This window comes from Chlorocebus sabaeus, chromosome 1, assembly GCF_047675955.1.
Source record: "Chlorocebus sabaeus isolate Y175 chromosome 1, mChlSab1.0.hap1, whole genome shotgun sequence".
In the NCBI taxonomy this organism is placed as follows: domain Eukaryota; kingdom Metazoa; phylum Chordata; class Mammalia; order Primates; family Cercopithecidae; genus Chlorocebus; species Chlorocebus sabaeus.
This window is the reverse complement of record NC_132904.1, coordinates 74,764,853-74,789,475: the sequence shown is the minus strand read 5'-3', so window position 1 is coordinate 74,789,475 and position 24,623 is coordinate 74,764,853. Positions and strand designations below refer to the sequence as shown.

The 24,623-nt window shown below is 41.3% G+C and overlaps 1 protein-coding gene across 2 annotated transcripts in view; it reads left to right on the top strand.

The window, feature by feature from the left end:
- GAB2 (GRB2 associated binding protein 2) overlaps window positions 1-24,623 on the top strand; it is a 208,416-nt gene that overhangs the window by 156,896 nt on the left and 26,897 nt on the right. For both annotated transcript variants that reach the window (XM_008020277.3, XM_073019678.1), the window contains exon 3: window positions 18,071-18,314. In XM_008020277.3, coding sequence (XP_008018468.2) covers window positions 18,071-18,314 — 244 coding nt within the window. The remainder of the gene's footprint in view (window positions 1-18,070; window positions 18,315-24,623) is intronic.

Genomic DNA, 24,623 nt, shown 5'->3' with positions numbered 1-24,623 from the left:
CTCCAACCTTGACCAACTTCAGGGAAGTCTAAATCCTCTGGAGGAGGAAAAGGAGACAGGGAGAAACCTGACCCTGTTCTCTTCATTCTGTCTTCATCCTTATTTCTGCCTTTTTTTTTTTTAAATACCAGACACTCCCCCTCACCACCCCATCCAGCCAGCATAGACAGTCTAGTGTTACCTGCCAAAACCCAGAGAACATCTCTTCCCAACTCCACTGTGCCAGAAGCTTTGAATGGCTCCCAAACATCTCATAAGATCCCCTCTACTTTTTTGGTTCTTGGAGTGCTTCTGATTATCCCTAGTAAATGATTGTTGAATTGGTCCCTGACTGGATTCCAAAGCCCAGGCTAACTCTCATATTGGGCTAGAAGTAGATTAGAACTTTGTATTTAGTGGTAAGGTCACCTTGGACCTCTGAAGATCTCGATTACGATTAAACATCTATTTACGTGTAGCTCTACATAGGATTCTGAACTCTACAAAATCAGTAGATACAGTCTTCTCTCTCTAGGATCTGTGCTGGGAATCAGAGTCCTGGTTTTAAATTTCAGCTTTGTTATGATTTATCTCAGTTTCTTCAACAGTAAACTGGAGTGATTTCCAAACCTTTTTTAAAGCATTGCTTTTTAACCAAATCTCACATGAAACAGAATAATTTATGAAACAATTGAGAGGGAGCCACTTTGAATATAGCAGAGGAGAGGGTCAAGTGATGCTAGCTGGACTCAACTGCCCACCCCTCCTCTCCACCGGTTGCCTGGGAAGGCTGGTGCACAATGTGAAGATACTGGTCTGCAGCAGATTTTTCAAAATGGGGACCTACAGGGCTGAGCTGCAGAAATTTTCATTAGTCCACAAAAATATGAAAAACATGAGGAAGATATAATCAATTTTCATAAAACTAAATGTAATCAGATTTTAAGACTTCCCTTTATTCAGAGATTCTCTTTGTGCATGTATGTTAAAGTGTTCTCGTGTGTGTGAAGTGACAGTCATAGTAAATGATAGTTTTCCATATTTGACATTAAAAATTGGCAGCCCCATGTGTCCATTTCTAAAAGTGCACAAGTGCATAAAGAGGTAATGTTTTCACCTGTCCACAAAATGGAAGAGTCTGGGAAATAGTGATCTAGAGGTGATATGTGTGTCAGGACTACCTGGTTGCCAACTTCTGCTTCTGTACTCATTGCCAGGGGCCTCTGAACTCTACCATTAAGTCCAGGCCTCCTGCATCCCAGCATAAAGCCAGTGCTGTGGAATCTTTTTTCCTTACCCCTGCTCTTGTGTGCTAGCTAGGGTTAGCCCTGGGATCTTGGCTAATTTTCCAGTGTCCCAATCTTTGCCCTGATAACCTGCCCGTAGTCTCAGATTCCACCCAGGAGTGGACCCTGTCCTGCTTTTATGTTACCCCCTCTCATAGACCAGAGTCTTACCACACCTCAGTCCAGTGGCTGGAGCCTGCCTGCTGACTGGAAGGCTTCTGGGTTGCATGTGGTCTCTCTGCTTGTATTTCTGAAGAAAATCTGCTTCTCTTTTCCCAGAACATGCTTCTTCCTCCTCTTGGATTCTACTGCCCACGTTTCTAGTGATGCCTCAGTTTCTGTTTCTTCAGTGCCCTTACCACTGAGAACCTGCTTTTGCCGGTTCCTGTTCTAGGGACAAGGGTTAGAGAAGAGCATAAGATGTGGACCTGCTTTCAGTGGACTCCTGAGCCTTGTTATGTTCTCCAGTTTTTGTTCTCTCAGCCAAACCAGCCTTGGAACTCTTCTTAGTGGCTCTCTCTGCCTTCTCTATGTCTACTTCTAAGAGGTTCTGGGCTTCTCAGTTTTCAGCAAGATTTACCTGCTTTTAACTGAACCATGCCTGACTCCATGCCAAGATATAACTACCAGATAAAAAATTTGGGGTTAATCTCAAGTGTGAAAATACATAATTTTTTAAATTCTGAATTTAGTTTCAACATCAAGCCCCCATCTGGCCAGTGATAGAAATGTAAGTTTTAATCAACTCAGGGTAATCCTGGTCAATACGGGATTTTCTCAGTAAATTCAAGTTTGTCTTCTTTTGTCCCTGGGCTGCTATTTTAAGTGCACCAAGGTCTAGAGAACTGGAGACAGTTTATTGAGGCTAGAGCACAGTTTGGGATTGGGGGAGGAGATGCATGGGAGATAAGAGTAAGGATGCATCTTATTCCTCTTTAGATCACCGCATTAGTAGCCACAGAGTAGCTGCCCAGTAAATATCCACATGATTTTTTTTTTTTTTTTTTTTTTTGAGACGGAGTCTTGCTCTGTTACCCAGGCTGGAGTGCAGTGGTGTGATCTCGGCTCACTGCAGCCTCCACCTCTCAGGTTCAAGTGATCCTCCCACCTCAGCCTCTCAATTAGCTGGGATTACAAGCATGCGCCACCACACCTGGCAAATTTTTTTATTTTTAGTAGAGATGGGGTTTCACCATGGTGGTCAAGCTGGTCTCAAACCCCTGACCTCAGGTTATCCACCTGCTGCAGCCTCCCAAAATGCTGAGATTACAGGCATGAGCCACCATGCCTGGCTGAATGTTTTAGTTACTGTTTGGTTATAACTTTGTAAATAGTTACAAAAAATTCTTTTGAAAAATTCTGACTTATTTCCAGACATTTTTATTTTAAGAAATTCACTGTTGGGGAGAACGGAGAGCTTTAAAAACATCCTCATCTTACTCATAGGTGACAAAGTCTGAGATACCTGAAATTCTGTATAATTCTGAAACATATAACATGTACTTTAACATGGTATTAAAGTACAATGGAAAAACAAAAAAATGAAGAAGAGCTCAAAAGAGATGATATACTAACCAGGCTGAAAAGATAGAGCATGCTGAAGACCTGAAGTTTATTTTATACATCTACCATTTGTTTATTGTTTGCTTTTATTTGCTACCTCCTCGGCCCTTTTATGGATGAGGTCAGTGAACAAAATTCTTCATTCCTAGTGAATCATATTAGCAAGAACGCTCAGCCAAGACAGAAGGGAATAGATTTCATAGAATGAGAAACTTCTAGAATATGAGATCTCGAAGGGTCCTTAGAGGGCAGTTAGTTCCAAACTGCTCAAATGATAGAGTGTCTAGAGGTGAAGAGAGGGAAACTAATTTGTTCAAGATCATGCAGCTGACTGGCCAGGCTAGAATTAAAACTTAAGTTTCCTGACTTTTAGTATTTTAAATGATGTTGATGGTTATGGTTATGATCATATAAAAATCATTTTATGATTTATAGAGTGGTTTTATATATACATATATATATATATATACACACACACACATATATATGTGTGTGTATATATATATGGTATGGAAGACCAGTTTAGTACATAGGGTCTTAGAATCACATGAATATGAACCCACAACATTAATGACTTTAGTCTTAACGTGGTCTTGGGTAAGTTAATTTACTTTTCTGAGCTTCAACTTCTGCTTCAGTAAAATAGAAACAAGACATTCTTCACAAGATTATTATGAAGATTAAGAATCCACTTAAAGCATATAGCATAGTGTTTGGTATACAATAAGTACATATTAAATGTCTGTTGAATCTGTGACTAATAACTTGTTGCTGCCTTCTCTATGATCTTCACAACAGCCCTTTGGAGACTTCCATCATGTTACTTTTATGTCCCGAAAACTAAAATATCCTAAATAACCCCTATCTCTGTTTTGCCCAAACTCAAAAAACCTTTTTGCTATGTGTGATTAAAATGTTTATCAAATAATAGATCTTGCTGAATTTCCTGATTTGAAGGGCATTACACTTGTCATTGTGGTACTCAAAAACAAAGGTGTCTTGGCTGGACGCAGTGGCTCACGCCTGTAATCCCACCACTTTGGAAGGCCAAGGGAGATAAACCATCTGAGGGTCAGGAGTTGGAGACCTGCCTGGCAAACATGGCGAAACCCCAACTCTACTGAAAAAAAAAATACAAAAATTAGGTGGATATGGTGGCATGTGCCTATAGTCCCAGCTACTCAGGAGGCTGTGGCAGGAAAATCACTTGAACCCGGGAGGCAGAGGCTGCAGTGAGCTGTAATCGTGCCACTGCACTCCAGCCTGGGCAAAAAGAGTAAGACTCTGTCTCAAAAAAAAAAAAAAAAAAATTTTAATTCCTTTCACAATGACATCAAAAATTAAAACACTTAGGAATCAATTTAACAAAAACCATCCTAGATCTCTATACATAAAACAGCAAAACATTACTGGGATAAATTAAAGAAGACCCAGAATATGGAAAGAGATCGTGTTATGGAGAAGAGTCAGTATTGTTTATGTCAGTTCTCCCCAAATTAATCAATAGATTCAGTCCAATCTCTGTCATAATCCCAGCAGGCTTGTTTGTATTGACATAAAAGGAAATTAGAAAGTACTATGTAATATATGAAAACAGTACTATTTATCAAAATAGCATGTCAATAATAATTCAGACCTTTTTCAGTCATAATGTTGGACTTTTTAGAGAACTTTATGGAACTATGTTAGATTGGTAAATAAAAGCTTTTCTGATTTTCCTTACAGTAGAAAAATATACCCAGAACTTATATTTATTGCTCCCCCAATGAGATGTTTTACTAAAAAAAAAAAAAAAAAAAGTTGACAGGAGACTGACATCCTTGCCCAGGTGACTGGGCACTCAGTCACTGGTAAGAAAATCACTTGATCTTTCTGGACTGTAGGTTTTCTGTCAGTAAAGTGTTAATATTAAGCTAAATGATCCCTTGAGTTATTTCCAGACCTGTGCTTCTGTGATGTGGAAAAAGAATAAATGGTTAAGAATCAGAAAGAACAAGCTGGTGATTTAAGCTTGTTAGTACAAGTTTACCGTATTAGACTCTTGATTTTTTTTTTTTTCTTTTTTTTTTTTTTTTTTGAGAAAGAGTCTTGCTCTGTCACCCAAGTGGGAGTGCAGTGGCGCGATCTTGGCTCACTGCAACTTCTGCCTCCCGGGTTCAAGCGATTCTCCTGCCTCAGCCGCCTGAGTAGCTGGGACTACAGGCATGTGCCACCACACCAGGCTAATTTTTTGTATTTTTAGTAGAGACGGGATTTCACCAGGATTGTCTTTATCTCCTGACCTCGTGATCTGCCCGCCTTGGCCTCCCAAAGTGTTGGGATTACAGGCGTGAGCTACCGTGCCCGGCCAGACTCTTGAATCTTTACATTCTTTATGCTGACCAACAACTAGGACATTGTTTGTGCCTAAGGTATGCTATAATAAAAAGGAATATGATTTCTTACAGTAATACTAATGGGCTCTTCAAACTAGCTTATCTTGTCATTTCTTCTCTTGGTTATTTCAAAGCATACATTTGGGATTCATTGGTTTCGGTTTTAGCTTAAATCTATCTCCTTAGTGATGAACTTAAATTAGATGGTAATATTTTGAAGGAGGACATGTTTATGCAAACCAGAGTGAGAACTTTTAGTCTAGGGGCCAGCAAACTTTCTCTGTAAACAGCCAGATAGTAAATACTTCAGACTGCCATCTGTACTTTGTAGCAACTACTCAGCTTTGCTGTTGTAGTATATTTGCAGCCATAAACAATTATGTAAATGAGTAGGCGTAGCTGTGTTCCAGTAAAACCACAGAAACAGACCAGATGTGATGTATGGGCTGTAGTTTGCTGACCTCTGTTCTAGTGTAATAATATGCCTTGGCAGGCCTGCTCAAATAATGTACTCAGTATGCAGGCCGACTCAGTACATATAGTCTTAGTATTTTGGCCTTCCAAATGGCGTTAAAAAGAAACTCTCCCTTTGGACCCCAATTTTTAAAACCTAGAGATGGCGAGGCAACAAGACACAAGTCTGGAAGATAAGTAGGGAAACTACAGATGTGAAACCAGGAGATTATTAGGACCCCCAGGACTGGAGGCAGGGGTTGAGAAAGAGCTGCCAGCTACAAGCTGGGTCCTGCGAGGCTCTGTACCTGAAGTCCTCTACTCACCATACGAAAGGCAGCTGACCCCATTTTTGCACCCTCTGTAACAGACCCTGCCTCTGGTCAAACCCTGAAGGTCTGGGAACACAGAGTTCAAGATCTTTTCCCTCACCAGGTTACCTCCCACAGTGCAGTGCTGAGGACCAACTGCCAGTTGTGGAACATCTATGTGCAGGGACTATGGCATTTCTTATTCCCTAGAACAGTTCTACAGGTAGCTGTTTCATACATTTTGCAAATTAGAACTCTTGGATTCAGGTACCATCCCTAGGTTTCACAACTAGTAAGCTGAGATTCGGACTCTGACGTGCATGTTCCTTTCTCAGTAGCACACTGCCTTTCCTGAAGCTGAAGTTCCCCTTCAGAGAATTCTGTAGATCTCATCATTCCCTCGGCAAAGCTGGAGCTCTTTGAATCCCAGCCTAGCCATCCACACTAGATCAGTTTAAGGTGCAATCTTGTGATTATTGCTGCTGATCACGATTCTTGATAAGCATCCACAACTGATATGTCTGACGCTTCTGTTTTCCACCAATTGCCAGTTGTCCCAGAGTCACTGTGAAAGGAGGGGAATGCTTATCTCTTATAAAGTTGGTTAGCTTCAAAATACAGTGATGTATTTTGGATATTTCTATGGAAAGGTTAGAAGGGTCTAATGCATCAGTAACATGAACTTAAGGTACCCACTTGATGGATTGATTCCTGTGAGAAAACTAATGGGTTCCCAAAGTTCCTTGGGGGAAGGCTGAAGTGCTCCTCTGAATATAAATTTGTTCTTCCTGACTACATATAAGTTCATAGAGCATAGGCCACCCTTTGGCACTGGCCTGCAGCTCAGTAGTGCCTCCAGTACCTGCTCCTGACCCTAAGTAAATGACAAGAGTGCTTTATTTCAAATATGAATGAATCCTTGAGGGGACCAACTAACCAACCCAAGCCCCACACGAAGGAACAGGAGAAGGGTCTGCCACAACTGAGGGGTATGATAGATGTAAACAAAGCTTGTAACCTGACCTCTCTCAAATGAACAGGACAGTACATGGCTAAATATAGACTTGCTGTCCCCAAACAGAAATACACACAACCCAGAAAACCTCATTAAGTGATGACAATTTCTTGTACCCTAAAGAACTGTTTACATTTGGATCCTATTTGGTCATTCATTCTTCTAACCCAGGGAGGAAAGATTCCAACAGAACTTGCTGCTCTAGTGTGTTGATTGAAGACCTGCTTGTTCTGGTTCTGGTTTTGTTTTTGTTGAGACAGGGTCTCACTCTGTCGCCCAGGCTGGAGTGCAGTGGTGTGGTCACAGCTCACTACAACCTCGATCTCCTGGGCTGAAGTGATCCTCCCACCTCAGCTCCCCAACCCCCCAATCTGGGACTGCAGGCATCTGCCACAGTGCCCAGCTAATTTATATGTATGTATATACATACACACACACACACACACACACACACATATATATATATAGAGAGAGAGAGAGAGACAGACAGGGTCTTCCCATGTTGCCCATGCTGGTCTTGAACACCTGAGCTCAAGTGATCCTCCTGCCTTTGCCTCCCAAAGGGCTGAGACCTCCTTATTCTAATTGCAACATTTTCTAGGCATAGGACATTGTGCTAAACAGCATCAGAGAAAAAGAGATGGTCTGGATCCTGGCTTCTAACAGTTTATAGTCTCACTTTATATGACAGATTTGTGAATTCCCAATTAGAATAAATGGCAAAATTACATACTACAAAAGATTTAGAAGGCATAGACTGGGCGTGGTGGCTCATACCTGTAATCCCAGCACTTTGGGAGGCCGAGGTGGACAGTTCGCCTGAGGTCAGAAGTTCAAGTCTAGCCTGGCCAACATGGTGAAACCCCGTCTCTACTAAAAATACAAAAATTAGCCGGGTGTGGTGGCGGATGCCTGTAATCCCAGCTACTAGGGAGGCTGAGGCAGGAAACTGCTTGAACCCAGAAGGCAGAGGTTTCAGTGAGCCAAGATCATGCCATTGCAGTCCAGCCTAGGAGACAAGAGCAAGAGTCCATCTCCAAAAAAAAAAAAAGATTTAGAAGGCATGATTAATTCTAACTAGAGGCCTTTTTGGAGGCAAGGCATTTCCATCTCTAAAATGAGATGCCCTGAGCCAAAGAAGGTTGTAAAAGGATGTGTGACCAGGGACTGTGCTGTGCCACTAAGCTACAGTCACTTGCTGTCTTTCCTCTTTGTCTTTTACAGAATCAATTTCTGCTAATATATACTGTGAGATTGTATGCATCAAGGTCAGGATGTTCTGACTTGGCTCTCCCTAGCAGAGATGGTGTTCTTTCTCAGAGTCTTCCCTTGGCAGGGGGATGGGGAATCATAGGCCCAGAAAGGTCTCATGGGATCTCATGTTACTGCCTGTCTCTATCTCTTCTTTTTTCTTCCTCCACTTTATAGTTTTTATAAACATTAGGAAACTTATATTTCTGAACGTAGGGATCTATTTATACTAGTGTTTAGTACTTTAATCCACAAATGTTTACTTACCTTGCAAATAATGAGTGATATTATAAACTCAAAACAAATAACAGGTCTGGTCAGCCAGTGTCCTGATGATCAGATCTCACAGCTTGATTGCTCCTGCCCCCAGGCCCACATTACAGAGAGTACATCTTCATTCATAGCGATACATCTTGTAGTTCAGGGGAAGGGCTCTTGGACTAAGATCTGAATTCTGATTCCAGGGTCAACTTCTGACCTTCTGTGTGGCCTTGGACAAGTCTTATTTCTCTGGCCACAGTTTCTCAAACTGTAGATGAAAGATTTGAGAGGTGGGAGGAGGGTGATAAATTAGAGACTGGACTCTGGGGATCCTTCCAGTTGCTATATTATGTGAGTTACTGTGTAAAGTGGAGCCATTTTATGTTTGGCGTTGAATTTTTCAATTTCCTCTGGCATAAATTATGATATATGCCAAAGGACTTTGACACTTAATCCTTCTTAAATAATGTCAGGCTTATGATTAAAAGTGACCTGGAGCTTTGGATCTAGTCTTGCCCTCAGCAAGACTGTTTTCAGGATTCTTCATTTCTTCCTTGTTTTTCAATGAGCTTTCTACAGGGACCACACAATCCTTAGAATCCTATCAAATACTGTTTTCAAAATTCTTTGGTCATCCTCTCTGCATTAGAACTTTTAGAATTTTACCACCATTCCACTTCTAGTAATAAATAATGGGACAAGTGTCAGGCCAACAGCCATTTATTGAGTGTTTAATATTTACCTATATTTCAGATCATCAAATCCTCAAAAGAACCCTGTTGAGTAGGTGTTCTCTTTTGCATTTGACAGTGTGGGAAATGAGGTACAAAGAGATTAAAAGTTTTGCTCAAGACCCTGTAATTAGATAGTTTCAGACCAAATATCACATGTTCTCACTTATAAGTGGGAGCTAAATGATGAGAACACATGGACACAAGTCAGGGAACAACAGGCACAGGGGCCTACCAGAGGGTAGAGGGTAGGAGGAGGGAGAGGAGCAGAAAAAATAACTATTGGGTACTAGGCTTAGTACCTGGGTGATGAAATCTGTACATCAAACCCCCACGACACAAGTTTACCTTCATGACAAACCTACACATGTACCTCTGAACCTAAAAGTTTAAAAAGAAAAAATGCCAATGAAAACATTATAAACTTATGAAAATCAAAAAGGGTACCCTGTATATGGAATTATAACATTGATTCATATATTGTATGTGCTATTTAAAGTTTATACATTCAGGCCAGACACGGTGGTGCACGCCTATAGTTCCAGCACTTGGGGAGGCTAAAGTGGGAGAATTACCTAAGCCCAGGAGGTCAAGGCTGCAGTGAGCCATAATTGTGCCACTCCACTACAACCTGGACAACAGAGTGAGACCTTGTCTCAAAAAAAAAATTAAAAATTATATATTTAACTCTAACAGGCTTTTAAAGAAAACCTTCAAGTACATGTTTCTCATTGAGGGAAAAAAAATAAAATAGTTTCAGAACCTGTGTTTGGGAAGTCCACATCAGGGTTATTTTTGTTACACCTTGTTCCTTTGGAGCCATAGATTATGTGAAGGGCCAGTGAGAACATGGATGCTTATCAATTTGCAATTTTGATGATCCAAAGAAAGGTTTTTGGAAGTATTTGCTCTTTCATTTGTCACTCAAAGCCTGCTTTGCCCTTTTTTCAGTACACCCTAACACTTCTGTCTCTGCCCCAGAATTAAGAACCAGAGATTGTTAAAACCAAACCAGTGGATCCTAATCTAAATCTCTGTAAATATGACTCGTGAGGTCAGAGGTGTGACCAGCTCTCTGCATTTACATTTCCCAGAGATAACTTTGATGTGTATCCCTGATCTAATCCAACCTCTTCCTGTTGTAAATAGAGACAGCGAGGCTTGGGAAGATGAAATGGTATGCCCAGATTCACTCAACCAGTAGGCGGGAGAGCTAGGCCTGGACCCCCATCCTCATATTTTACTTTCCTTCCCTAGTACCATTCACCTCATAGGGCTCTCGTGGGAGTTCTTCCTCTACACAGGTGAAAAGAATTGGCTTTGGAGACTGTGAGATCTGATTCAGATCTAGGCTATGCCACTTTCTGGCTGTGTGACCCCAGAGTTTGCTATTGACGTCTCTGAGCCTCTTTTCATCCAAAAAAAAAAAAAAAAATAGAGGTAATAATATGTACCTCACAGGGGAGACTAGAGGCACACAGTAGGTGCTTAGTAAATGGCAGCTGTGATTACCATAGTCACTGTTGTCCTTTTGGTTCTCATTAATTCCCCATATACCATCTATATGGAGTATAATTGTGACTGAAACAGTGACAGTTACCTTCCAAGCATCCATCATGGCTTAGAAAGCAGCTTGTACCTCTTTGGCCAATCTCAAGGTCTCAGCCAGCTCCATGTGTACTTCAGGAATAGGAGCAATAAGAGTGGCTAAGTACTATGCTAACTGCTTTATATAAAATGATCTCTTTTCCTCACAGCAGTCCTACAGAGTACTTACCCCTATTGAACAAGTGAGAATTAAAAAGGCTTATTAACATATCCAAGGCTACAGAGCTAGGAGTTAGCAGAGCCAGACTTTGAATCCAGCTCCAACACGGATTTTGGTCTACCACTTTATGGGTTCTGAGATCCACTGAGGCTTGAGGGTGGGGATAAATTTTTTGAGGAGAAGGGATAAAGATGAAAAGGGCATTGAGATAAGGGAACTAGTCATTATTTGGCCAGTCATCTTTTCCAGAAACTCCCGCCAGCCACCCCTTTCCTGCTCATGTTATCACTAGCCAGTCGATGGCTGGGCTGGCCTGGGCTGGGCTCCTCGGCTGAAATCTTTCAGAGCTTTCCTGTTCTAGAGTTTTGCAAGAAGGTGGGAGGAGTGTTTGTATGCTGGGCAGGCTTCCCAGGGGTGATTGTGGAAAGGAAGGGGAGTGATTCTGTAGGGTCCTAAAAAGAAGCCAGGAAGAAGGAAAAAAAAAAATAACTGTTTAAAAGAATATAGATTGACTCAGGCATTTGTGGGCATTATCTTTAGTCTAGACTTGGAGATAGAAGCTCAGGCCAGGAGTCTAGAAACCTCCATTTTCTTCTTGTGTCTTGGGTCATTAGGAAGGTCAGTTACACAGCAAGAAGTACCAGAAACACCCCAGCCACACATTGTTTAATATCTTCCTTTATTTTCACCATTCTTTTCTTCTCTCAAGGGGTACCCAGGCAATAAAAACAAATCCTATTAATACCTTATGCATGTGCATGGATTTGCTTCCAAACCCTTTTCTCATTCACCTCCTAAAACAACCCAGTGAGACAGATAGGTAGGCTAGGGATTATCCTCCAATACTTGATAGTTATGAATTAAAGTTCAGTGACCACACATGATCTCACAGCTAGTTTATGGCAGAGCTGGAACTGGATTCCTGGTCTCCTGACTTCTGTCCTGTGCATGAGGTTCACTCACTCAAGGTAACATTTCAACCCACTTAGATCTATTCTCACTCCCCCATGCCTGCCCTCAGGTAACCACTAACCTATTTCCCATCCCTGTGGATTTGCCTCTTCTAGATATTTCACATAAATGAAATCATTTCTAGAATCACTCCCCTTCCTTTCCGCAATCACCGCTAGGAAGCCTGCCCAGCATACAAACACTCCTCCCACCTTCTTACAAAACTCTAGATCTGTGGTCTTCTTTTACTTAGCGTAATATTTTGAAGGTTCATCAAGATAACCTATATCAGTATTTTTTATTTCTATGGCTAAATAATATTCCATTATGTGGATATATCACATTTTGTTTCTCCATTCGTCAGAACATTTTGGTTGTTTCCATTTTTTGGCTCTCATGAATAATACTGATATGGACATTCATGTACAAGTTTTTGGTGTGTGTGTTTTAATTCAATCCTTTCAACAACCCTTTAAGATAAACAGCAGGGCAAGTAATCCTAGATAGTAACAGTCCCTTTTTACAGATGAAGCAACCGAGGCTAAGTGATTTGCTCCAGGTCAAATAGCAAGCAGATCTGCCTTTTCTAGGAACAGAGCCAAGTCTCTACACTATTAGCCTAATACATTTTTTTCTGTTACATGTAGCACACCATGTTGCTTTTGTTCTGTGAAATGTTTGAAAGTATATTTGAAAACTGTAATTATAGGAAGTGACCCTGAGGGGTGATGGAGCCATGCGTCACAGCAGTACCAGGCCTAGGAATCAGCCCTGTCCAGAATGGACACGTAGAATGTACTCCACTTACCAACAGCAAGCCATCTGAAGGGAGCAGCTTTCAGTGAGCGAAACAAAACAGCACCAAACCCAAGTTTGCTGAAGCTCTTGCCTCCAATTGATGAGGAAAGTGAGGTAGCACCTCCCTGGAACCTCATCTGTTGGGGCATGGGCAGCTCATCAGAATTGGGGGTTGGAACCATGGAGGAAGAAGTAGCAGGGGTACTTGGCCTTCAGGGTCCAAAATGGGAAAATCTTATTCCAGAAAAGTTGTCTCTGAATTTAGCTTTGTAATTATTTTTCCTGAGATAAGCAAGAAAACCTTGTTTGAAGTTTTAGGTTTTATGGTATATATTGGTTTCCTAGGACCACCATGACAAATTACCACAAGCTGGGTAGACTAAAACAACAAAAATGTATTTTCGCACAGTTCTAGAGGCTAGATATCCAAAATTAAGGCATTGGTGGTATTGGTTCCTTCTGGGTGCTCTAAGGAGAGTCTGTTTCTACCTTTCCGTTAGTTCCTGGTGGCTGCCAGCAGTCCTTGGCATTCCTTGGCTTGTAGATACATCATTTCAATCTCTACCTTGATCCATACATCACATGGTATTCTACCTATGTGTTTCTCTGTCTCTGTGTCTCTTTTAGAAGGATACCAGTTCATTGGATGAGGGCCCACCCTAATCCAGTATGACCTCCCCTTAACTATGTCTACAGAGATGCTATTTTCAAGTAAGATCACATTCTGAAATACCAGGTGGACATGACTTTTGGAAGGACACTAGTCAACCTAGTATAAACACTAAGAAATAATCACATAAATTTAGGCAGAGATCTTTTTAAAGTTGCAAGCAGAAGTGGGATTTTGGCAAGTTTTAGTGCCAAAACAGCTTTGAAAGAATTTTTCTACAGCTACATACTTTTTTTTCTTTTGAGACAAGGTGTCACTCTGTCATCTTGGCTGAAATATAGTGGCGCAATCATAGCCCACTGCAGCCTCAATCTCTTGGGTTCAAGCAGTCTTCCCACCTCAGCCTCCTGAGTAGCTAGGCCTACAGGCACACACCACCATGCCCAGTTAATTTTTAAATTTTTGATAGAGACGGCTCTCACTAGGTTTCCCAAGCTGGTCTCAAACTCCTGACCTCAAGCAACCTTCCTGTCTCAGCCTCCCAAAGCGTTGGGATTATAAGCATGAGCTATTGCACCCGGCCAAGCTGTCGATCATTAGATGGAGCTGGCTGGTTTCATTGACATGGCTTTGTGCTGTAATAGAAATCCAAGTTTCTGTTGGATGAAGGCGCAATTCATCCTAATCCCTACTTCATATTATTAACAAACCTTTAAAACCTCTCTGATTTTGACCACAAGAAACATGCATATTTGGATTTTTGTGCCAGGAAAAATTCTTTTATTTTTTCAGTATGATCAGTCAACAAATACGTATTGAATACATACCATGGCTGGGGCTGTTCTAGGCCCTGGGGGTACATAAGTGACTAGAAGGTGTTCCATGTACCTATGACATTCAAGATTTTCTAGACCTTGTGTGTATTTCATTCTTTTCATCCTTATAGCTGCCCTGTGTTGGTTTGTAAATAAGGAGACTGAGACTCTCAGAGGTGAAGTGACTTCCCCAAGTATGCAGCTGAACAGACAGAGTCACAGATATGACTCCACAGGCTGAGCTCAAGGCAGGGGCTGCAGAGGTGAGGATGGGTCACTCCTCTTTTATTTATACTCACAGCCAAAGCATTCAACATAGGGGGCATGAAGGATGCATTTGATGACAAGGCAGAATAAGTAGGTTGTGTCAATGGCCTTTCTTGTAATACTGAGGAAACTCAACTTTATTTTGAAGGCAATGAGGAGTCAGTAAATGTTACTGAGGAATAAGGATTTCTTATGCTCTGTACTTTCTTTGATCAACACGTATTTATTGAATTGTATCACACACTGGGCTTAATGATGAGGATAAAACCATTTCAAAATCTCTGCCAACACTGTGTTTACAGCCTGATGTACAAAGTGATGAGAGAAAGGTTGATATTTTCCTGGAATTTTATTTGAAACACAGGGAAGCACTGGTAAGAAAGAAGGTTGAAGAAAGAAACAGGAAAGTGGCTTTTAAAAAAGAGGCTGAGTGCAGGGCTTTATACCTGTAATCCTAGTCCTCTGGAAGGCCAAGGCGGGAGGATGGGTTAAGGCCAGAAGTTCGAGACTAGCTTGGGCAACATAGTGAGACCCTGTCTCTACAAAAAAGTTTTTTAATTGGCCTGGCATGGTGGCACATGCCTGTAATCCTGGCTATTTGGGAGGCTAAGGCGGGAAGATTGCTTGAGCCCAGGAGTTTGAGGTTATAGTGAGCTATGATTGTACCATGGCACTCCAGCCTGAGCAACAGAGTGAGACCATGTCTCTAAAAAAGAGAGAGCTTTGGCTGGGTATGGTGGCTCACGCTTGTAATCCCAGCACTTTAGGAGGCCGAGGCAGTGGAGATCGAGACCATCCTGGCCAACATGGTGAAACCCCATCTCTACTAAAAATACAAAAATTAGCTGGGCATCGTGGCACATGCCTGTAGTCGCAGCTACTCGGGAGGCTGAGGCCGGCGTATCACTTGAACCCAGGAAGCAGAGGTTGTGGTGAGCCAAGATCGCACCACTGTATTCCAATCTGGATGACAGAGTGAGACTCCATCTCAAAAAAAAAAAAAAAGAAAAAAAGAAAAAAAAGAAAGATATTTGTAAGTCTTCTGAGGTATAACAGAAGAGTTTTTAAGTGGGACAGTGACATAATGACCTGACATGCTTGCTGAGAAATGGAAGAGTCATAGATAATGCCTGGACTTCTGGCTTGGAGAACTGATTGGCTGGTGATGAGGGACCTCACTGAGACAGGGAACATGAGTGATGAAGAGGTCAATTTAAATTGTTGAGTCTGGCCCACTTGTGGGACGTCTGAATGGAGGTGCTCAGCAGGTGAAGGGATATACAGCAGGGAGTACTGGAGAGAGAACTGAGATAGAGATGAAGATTTGAGAGTTGTCAGCACATGGGTGGTAACTGAAGCTGTGGCAGTGGACAGGATTACCCCTGGAGAGTCTCCAGTGGGAGAGAGGCTATAGGAAGGTCTACAGTGGAGCCCTAAGGAATGCCTCCACTGAAGGGGCAGGTGAAGGAAGAGGAGTCCAACGAAACAACAGAGAATACAGAATCTCACCAGAGGCTTGGTTTTTGCAGGTTCCCTGTGTTTTCTTAGGCAGTAGCTTGTATTCTTTCCATGGCCCTGTGGCTACTCTGTCCCATATTGTAAAACCTCTCTCCTCCACTATTAGAGAGTTCATCTTGCAAATATAATGGAGTAATGAGCCATCGATTCTGTTAACAAATGTCCAGTTTACTACAAGACCTGTAATGGGAGTTCATTTTGGAGGTCAGTACAGCTGTCAGTGGAACAGTTTTTCCCCAGAGGCCCATCAGCTTTTTCTGTTGTACATTGGCAGAAGGTGTCCTGCCCAGCACCAGAAATGCCTGGAGAGTAATTAATACTGTAGAGCATTAATGAGCTGGTGATCCTGCCTAGGGCCATGAGAAGGGTATAGCCTGAGGTAGGTCAGATGACAGGGAGTAGAAGGTGAACTGTGACCCCTCTGACATGAGTTGAATAACTCTAGAAAATCACCATCACCACCACCAAAATGTTAACCCACCAACTATCATGCTGCCTAAAATTACATCTTTAAACTTTTATTTCTCTTGAACAAGAAGTTTCACTAGTGGAATTTTTGAATGCTGAATGAACGTGTTGTGTTTGTTTGCAGACATGAACTAAGAACCTGCTATGTACCTTGCCTTTATTAGGCAAATGCTGGGACTATAATGGTAACAACATCACAGTCACTGTTCTCAAAGCCATGGGTTAGACAAGGAAGCATAGTGACCGTGGATATAATGGGAGCATGGGCCAAGTGCTGTTGGCACACAGAAGAAGATCCAACTCCAGGAAGGTTTCGGAGAGAATATGATATCCGCGTAGGATAAAAAGTCTACATATGAGTTTGCCAGTAGAGTAGAGGTGAAATCCAACCGGAAGGAACAGCAGAGGCCAAAACAAAGAATCATAAAAGAGGCTGGTGTGTTCAGGGATTGATGATGCTTCCATATGCCTTGTTTATGGGTGGAGAAAAGTGGGAAGTAGGTCAGACTGTCAAAAGCCTTGTTATGTTATGCTGAGGAATTTGGACTAAGCTTAGAGAGCCAGCCGAATGAATAATGCCCTTGGCTTGGGGTGTAGCACTATAAGTTATTATCCTTCCTTAATACCTCACTTTCTAACACAACAGAGGAGAGTTTAAGATAAGAGGGAAAAAGACGAATAGACAGGGAGTGGTGGGCAGTGGGGAATGTAACTGTCCTTGGAGGTCTCAGGAGGCCAGGCAGGAGCAGCTGGGGTCCAGTATTGACAGCTCCAAATGCATTTGTGCTTTTATCATTAATGCAGTAAGGCACAGTCCAGAGTCTCAATTAATGAGTCTTCAGTAAGCAAAGCCTCATTTAACAAAGCCAGCCTTAGCTTTTTTTTTTTCCCGTTAATTAGATGTTTAAATTTCTTTTTTTTTTTTTTTTTTAAATTTCGGCTTGTTTTTCAGACGCCAGGGTACATATGCAAGTGTGTTACATGGGTATATTGTCTAATGCTGAGGTCTGGCCTTCTGTTCATCCTATCACCCAAATAGTGAGCATTGTACCCCATAGGTAGTTTTTCAATCCTTGACCCCCCTCTCCCTCCCTGTTAATGTAATCCCCGGTGTCTAGTGTTTGCATCTTTATGTCCATGTGCACCCTGTGTTTAGCTTCAACTTACAAGCGAGAACATTAGGGTATTTGCTTTTCTGTTTCTGCATTAATTCACTTGGGATAATGATGTCCAGCTGCATCCATGTTGCTGCAAAAGACATGATTTCATCCTTTGACGACAGCAGGAGCCACCAAAGAGTGGGAAGGTGGTAGTACACGTTGCTCTAGAGGCCGACCTTGCCTGAGGGTCAGGGTCACACTTCTAGACCACAGGTAGCCGTACTTCCTGGAAGTGGGGCAGATATGGCCCAAATTGTGATAGGAAGTCATCTCCAGGCTACCCCAGAAGCAGTACAGAGGTACAGAGGATCTCTTCTTCAACCAAGATGGCCGGGAGGGCAGCAAGGGGCAGGTTTGTGAGAGGGAGAGAATGCTACTGCTGGATTATTGCCTCTGCTCTTACTCTTTTTTCTTCCTCTGACAACCCACTTTGGGATAAGGATACATTTCCTTCTTTTTTCATTCACAGAGCTATTTCTCCTTTTTACAGACACCCTGAGAAACGTTTCCTCAGCTGGTCATGGCCCCCGCTCTTCTCCAGCTGAGCTCAGCAGCTCTAGCCAGCACCTTCTCCGAGAGCGCAAGTCCTCAGCCCCATCACACTCCAGCCAGCCAACTCTGTTCACGTTTGAACCCCCTGTGTCAAACCACATGCAGCCCGCCTTGTCCACCAGTGCACCTCAGGAGTATCTCTACTTGCACCAGTGCATAAGCCGAAGAGCAGAAAATGCAAGGTAGGAGGCTGCCACAGCCATTAGGTGGGTTAGTGACCGCTCACAGGGCCTAGTACTTTTCAGTCCCTACTTTTTTAATTTTAAAGACAAGCAAAACATTATATCGTTTCAGGTAAACAAACACATCTATGACAAAACATAATTTTGCTTCTGTAGCCTTCATATTTTATTGGCATCATCTGTGTTGCTACACAGTGATTACTGGGTTCCAGAGAAACCTCCCATTATCAAAAATAATGCTATAAAAAAATGTTGTTTGATTTGGAGGCAGGGGTGAAAGCATTAGGGGACAGAGTTTCCGAATTGCAAAAAAACCAGTAAATTTACTTGTTGGCCTTAAAAGTATAGCTATAAAACCATAACATTGTTGAACAAATCCATACCTTGCTTTTGCTCTAGAACTGCACTATTCTGTATGGTAGCTACTACCTGCATATGTCTACATAAATTTAAATTAATTAAAATGAAATAAAATGTAAAATTCAGTTCCTCAATTGTACTAGCCACATTTCAAGTCCTCAGTAGCCACATATGTCTAGGGGCTACTGTACCAGACAGCACAGATATAGAAAATTTCCATCCTAACAAAGTTATAGAGCAATGGCTCCCTGCTCTAGGATAATGGTCTTTTGTTTTTCTGACATCATCAGCTCTTTCACAGGTGCAGAACCTGTACATATATTTATTATGTTTTATTACCATTGTTAGGGTAAGCAAAAGTGCAGAGCCGATAGGCTTTGCCAGACCTAATTCCCAATTGCTACCATAGCCAGCAGATTACAAATCACATTTTAATTAACTTACAAGATCTAATTCATGATTCATGTTATGACAATTAAGGCAAATAGAGAAATGGCTGTACTAATGTATTACTTGATTTTGTCCTTGAGAATATTTTCATACATATCTCATTTGAACCAATCAACACACTGAGACATAGCCAGTGTACAAAATTTATCTCCATTTTATAGATGAAGAAACTGAGACTCACAACTAATAAATAGCAGAGGTTGAGTTAGAACCCAGGTCTTCTTGTTTCTGGTCCTGTACTCTTTTCTCTATACTATGCTACCCTACTTTTGTTTTTCTGAGTCATCTGCTGTCACACAGAAGAGGCCCCAAAACTCATTCTTAAGGCTGCCTCAGATACCCATTTTCATGAAGCAGCATGGTTGATTTGTTTGTGAACTTTCACTAGTTCAACTTCCGTCAACTTATACATGAAGAGCTGAGTCCTAAAAAGATAGAGTGAGTGAATCAAGGTCACTGAACTCTAGTTAGTGGCATAACTGTAAATAATAGTACCTGATTCTCCTGAATCACTGACCAGAGATAGGCAGTGTGGTATAATGGAAAGCATGTTCAGGCTTTGGAGTCAGTCGGATATGGGTTCAAATTCAGGTTCTTCTACTTTCTTTGTGATCTTGGGCCAATTATTTAACCTAATTAACCCTCAATATTCTTATCTTCACAATGGAAATAACTAATTCAAAGGCTTACTAATGAGTGTAAAATGATAAAACATACATAAAATAGTAGTATAGAGTAAATACATTTTACCTGTTCTTCTTATGCCCCATCCTCTTCTACTACATATACAACTGCCTGAGAGCAGAGAATGTGAGGTCTTAAAATCATAGTTGTAGTGAAAGGCAAAGTACTTCGCTGTAGTGCCTTGCAGACTTAAACATGCATATGAAATACCTGAAGACCTTGTTGAAATACTCTGATTCAGTAAGCCTGGCCTATGTCCTGGGATCCTGCCTTTCTGATAAACTCCAGATGATACCAGTGCAGCTTGTCTACAGCTCACCCTTTAAGTAGAAGGATTTATATAGTATTAACAATTGCCACCACCATCACTCCAGTGATCCTGCTGACGCATCAGAGAACAAACATAAAAACATCTCTGCTTGAATTAGCCATTAGGGCTAATCTTTGCCCCGCCACCTCCTCTGTGAAATCTCTATTAATCTTCTTACCTGGATGGAATTCACTTTTTCTGTGAATCGCCACAGCAGTTTTTTATTCTCCCTCTCACAGCATTTGGAACATTCTGCCTTGTAGTGTGGATTTTTATATTAATACATTATTATTTGAAGATGGAGCTCACAGTAGGTGGATAATAAATATGTGAACAAATCTGTGTTGTAGAGGGATAACCTAGTAGAAGAGATAGAACTTTCTGCAGCTGAGGAAGTCACATTGTTGTAGGCCTTTGACCAAGCCATGTTCTTCTCTGTCGTGGTTTTCACTTGTGTGGATGAGGGAATGATAGGGTAATGAGCAGGATCTCAGGGAGATTTTTGGAGAAAATAACTTCGAATAATGTTTGCAGAATTCCAACTGAAGGGTAGGAAGGAAGCTTTCTTAAATCCAGAAAGACTATATATTTTCTTGTAGTAGTGGAGTAGCTTGCATCATGCTGAACCTACTGTAATAATTATAAACTGTGGACAAAATATTAAAAAATAACTTTTAAGGCCCCGAAGAGCAATTTAAAAAGGCAGAAACTGCAAGAGATCTGACTCTTGAAAGAAGTGAAATTCAGTTTACAGGGCTTTTCGTATGATGTTCCAATAACATGTCATCCAGAATATTCAGTATACAATGAGAAAATGCCAGATATATGAAAAACTGTATACATTAACCCATAGTTAAAAGAACTCGATATCTAGAAAGAGATCAAAATAAACCCAGCGTTTGGACCCAGCCTACAAGACTTTAAAATAACTACGTTAATTTTTTAATCTATGGGGGTAATGAATAGATATAATAGGTGAAGAGATGGTGGATTTTAGGATGAATATAGAAACTGAAAAAGAATTGGGGAGTTCCAGTTCCACTATGGTGGCAGAAGCCACCACAGGCTTTCCTTCCCACTGATTACAACTAAAAACTCTGGACAAAATCTAAAGTACAACGCCCAAAGACTCTGAAAAATAAATGAAAGGAGACAGATTGTAAAGGGGAGAAAAACTTGTAGAAGTGACTACACAGAGGTAAACTTTTTGTCTTTCGTGGATTTGCCTCCAGGTTGGGCCCCATCACAAAGTAGCACAGTGGAACAAATGTCTAAAATGTCATAAAAACCCCATCTTTCTGAGTAGGGGAACCAGAAGAGGGGCCCCATTGCGGCTGGAAGGAGCAAGTATTCCAGAATGAAGAGAGCTGGAGAAGGGATCTTCTAACTCTGGGAATGAAACTACATGAGTCTTAGGATCACCTTGGGCTACGCGTGTGGGACCCGATCGAGTACAACAAAGTCTCTGTGAACTGAATGAAGATTTGAACTACCATACACAGGAGGAGAGACAGAACTTGCAGTCTGAACCTAACCAGGTTGATTTCCTATAAAAATATCACTTCTCGGCCAGGTGCAGTGGCTCACGCCTATAATTCTAGCACTTTGGGAGGCCGAGGCGGGCAGATCACCTGAGGTCAGGAGTTTGAGATCAGCATGGCCAACATGGTGAAACCCCATCTCTACCAAAAATACAGAAATTAGCTGGGTGTGGTGGTGGGTGCCTGTAATCCCAGCTACTCAGGAGGTTGAGGCAGGAGAATCGCTTGAACCCGGGAGGTGGAGGTTGCAGTGGGCCGTGATCGTGCCACTGCACTCCAGCCTGGGTGACAGAGTGACACCCTATCTCAAAACAAACAAAAAAAATCACTTCTCCATGGGATTATAACAGAACCCAGCATCTACACAACATAATGTTCATAGCATTCAGGGATCTGTAATCCACAATGTCTCTGCGTATTGAAAACCAGAAAAATATAACCCATTCTCATCACAGGTATGAACCTCAAAATAACCCAGATGTTGGAATTTTCAGACACAGATTTCAAAGCTCCTATTAAAACAACATTCCATGTAATAAAGGAAAACATATTTGAAACTAATGGAAAGAAAAAACCCTCTGCTGCCGGCCATGGTGGTTCACACCTGTAATCCCAGCACTTTGGGAGGCTGAGGCGGGTGAATCATCTGAGCTCAGGAGATCGAGACCATCCTGGCTAACACGGTGAAACCCCATCTCTACTAAAAATACAAAAAAATTAGCCAGGCGTGGTGGTGGGTGCCTGTAATCCCAGTTACTCAGGAGGCTGAGGCAGGAGAATCGCTTGAACCTGAGAGGCGGAGGTTGCAGCAAGCCGAGATCGTGCCATTGCACTCCAGCCTGGGCGAGAAGAGCAAAACTCCGTCTCAAAAAGAAAAGAAAAGAAAAGAAAAAAAACCCTCTGCCAACCAAGGAGTCCGTATTCCGCAAAAGTATCCTTCAGGAATGTAAACAAAATTAAGACATTCTCTCAGATAAAGGAAAAGTAAGAGCATTTCCAAGAGATCTCCTTTTAAAAACTGATAAGAAATTTCCTCAGGCTGAAGCAAGATGGTACTAGATGGAAACCTGAATCTTCAGGAATGAGGGAAGAGCAATAGAAATAGTAAATATCTGCATAACTATGAAAGATTATTTTTCCCTTTTAACTTCTTTAAAATATGTATAAGTGTTAAAAGCAAAACTCAAACAATGTCTAGTGAGGTTTTCCCCTGGTTTTCTTACTCTTTAGTATGAAGAGCTCCCTTTGCCATTTCTTGCCATGTGAGTGGCCTGGTGAGAAATTTTTCCAGGTTTCATTTATCTGGAAATTTCTTAATTTCACCTTCAGTTTTGAGAGAGATTTTGCTAGGTATAGAATTCCAGAATGACAGTTCTGTTTTCTTTTCAGCATTTAAAGGATACCATTCTAGTCTTCTGACCTTCATTGTTTCTGATGAGAGATCAGCAGTTATTTTAATTTTTATTCTTCTGTATTTTCCTTCCTCTGAATGATTTTTTCTTTCAAAAAAATTGTAGTAAATACATAACATAAATATATCATCTTAACCATTTTTAAATGCACAGTTCAGTAAAGTACATTCATATTGTTATATAATCAATCTCCAGAAATCTTTTTATCTTACAAAACTGAAATTCTAACCATTCAACAACTCCCCATTTCCTCTTCCCTCAGGCCCTGAAAACCACCATTCTACTTTCTGTCTCTGTGAGTCTGACTTCTCTAGATGCCTTATATACATGGAATCATACTACATTTTCTTTATCCATTTATCTGTTGATGACCACTTAGGTTGATTCCATTATCTTGGCTATTGTGACTCCTGATGCAATAAACATAGGGATGCAAATAGCTCTTCAACATACTTACTTCCTTTCCTTCAGATATATATACCCAGTAATGGGATTGCTGGATCATAAGGTAGTTCTATTGTTAGTTTTTGGAGGAACTTTCATACTGTTTTCCATAATGAGTGTACTAATTTACATTCCCACCAACAGTGTGTAAGAGTTCCCTTTTCTCCACATCCTCACCAGCATCTGTTATTTTTCTTCTTGAAAATAGCCATCCCAACTGGGGTGAGATAATATCTCATTGTGGTTTTGATTTGCATTTCCCTGGTGATTAGTGATGGTGAACTTTTTTTTTTTTTTTTAAATATACATGTTGGCTGGTTTTCTGTCTTAGTTTGAAAGATATCTATTTTCAGCCAATTTGCCTCAACTGGATTATTTGTTTTTTTGCTGTTGAGTTGTTTGAGTTCCTTGTATATACTGGATATCAACCTTCCATCAGATGAATATCTTGCAGAATGGCTTTCTCGCATTCAGTAGGTTGTCTCTTCACTCTGTCGATTGTTTCCCTTTGCTGTGCAGAAGATTTTTAGTTTAATATAGCCCCATTTGTCTTTTTTTTTTTTTCTTTTGAGACAGAATCTCCCTCTGTCGTCCAGGCTGGAGTGCAATGGCGCGATCTCGGCTCACTGCAACCTCTGCCTCCCAGGGTGAAGTGATTCTCCTGGCTCAGCCTTTCGAGCAGCTGGGACCACAGTCATGTGCCACCATGCCTGGCCAATTTTTGTATTTTTAGTAGAGACAGGATTTTACAACGTTGGCCAGGCTGGTCTTGAACTCCTGACCTCAAGGAATCTGCCCATCTTGCCCTCCTAAAGTGCTGGGATTACAGATACGAGCCACCACATCCAGCCATTTGTCTATGTTTAGTTTTTGATTGTGCTTCTGAGGTCTTAGCTGGGCCCTTTTTTGTTTTTGCTTTTGACGGGAGATTGTTTTTGCAAATTCCATCATATTACTCATAATTAGTCTGTTCAGATTTCTATTTCTTTTTGATTCAATCTTGGTAAGCTGTGTTTGTCCAGGAGTTTATCCATTTCTGTTAGGATTTCTAATTTGTTGGTGTATAGTTCATAATCATCTTTTTTTTTTTTTTTTTTTTTTTTTTTTT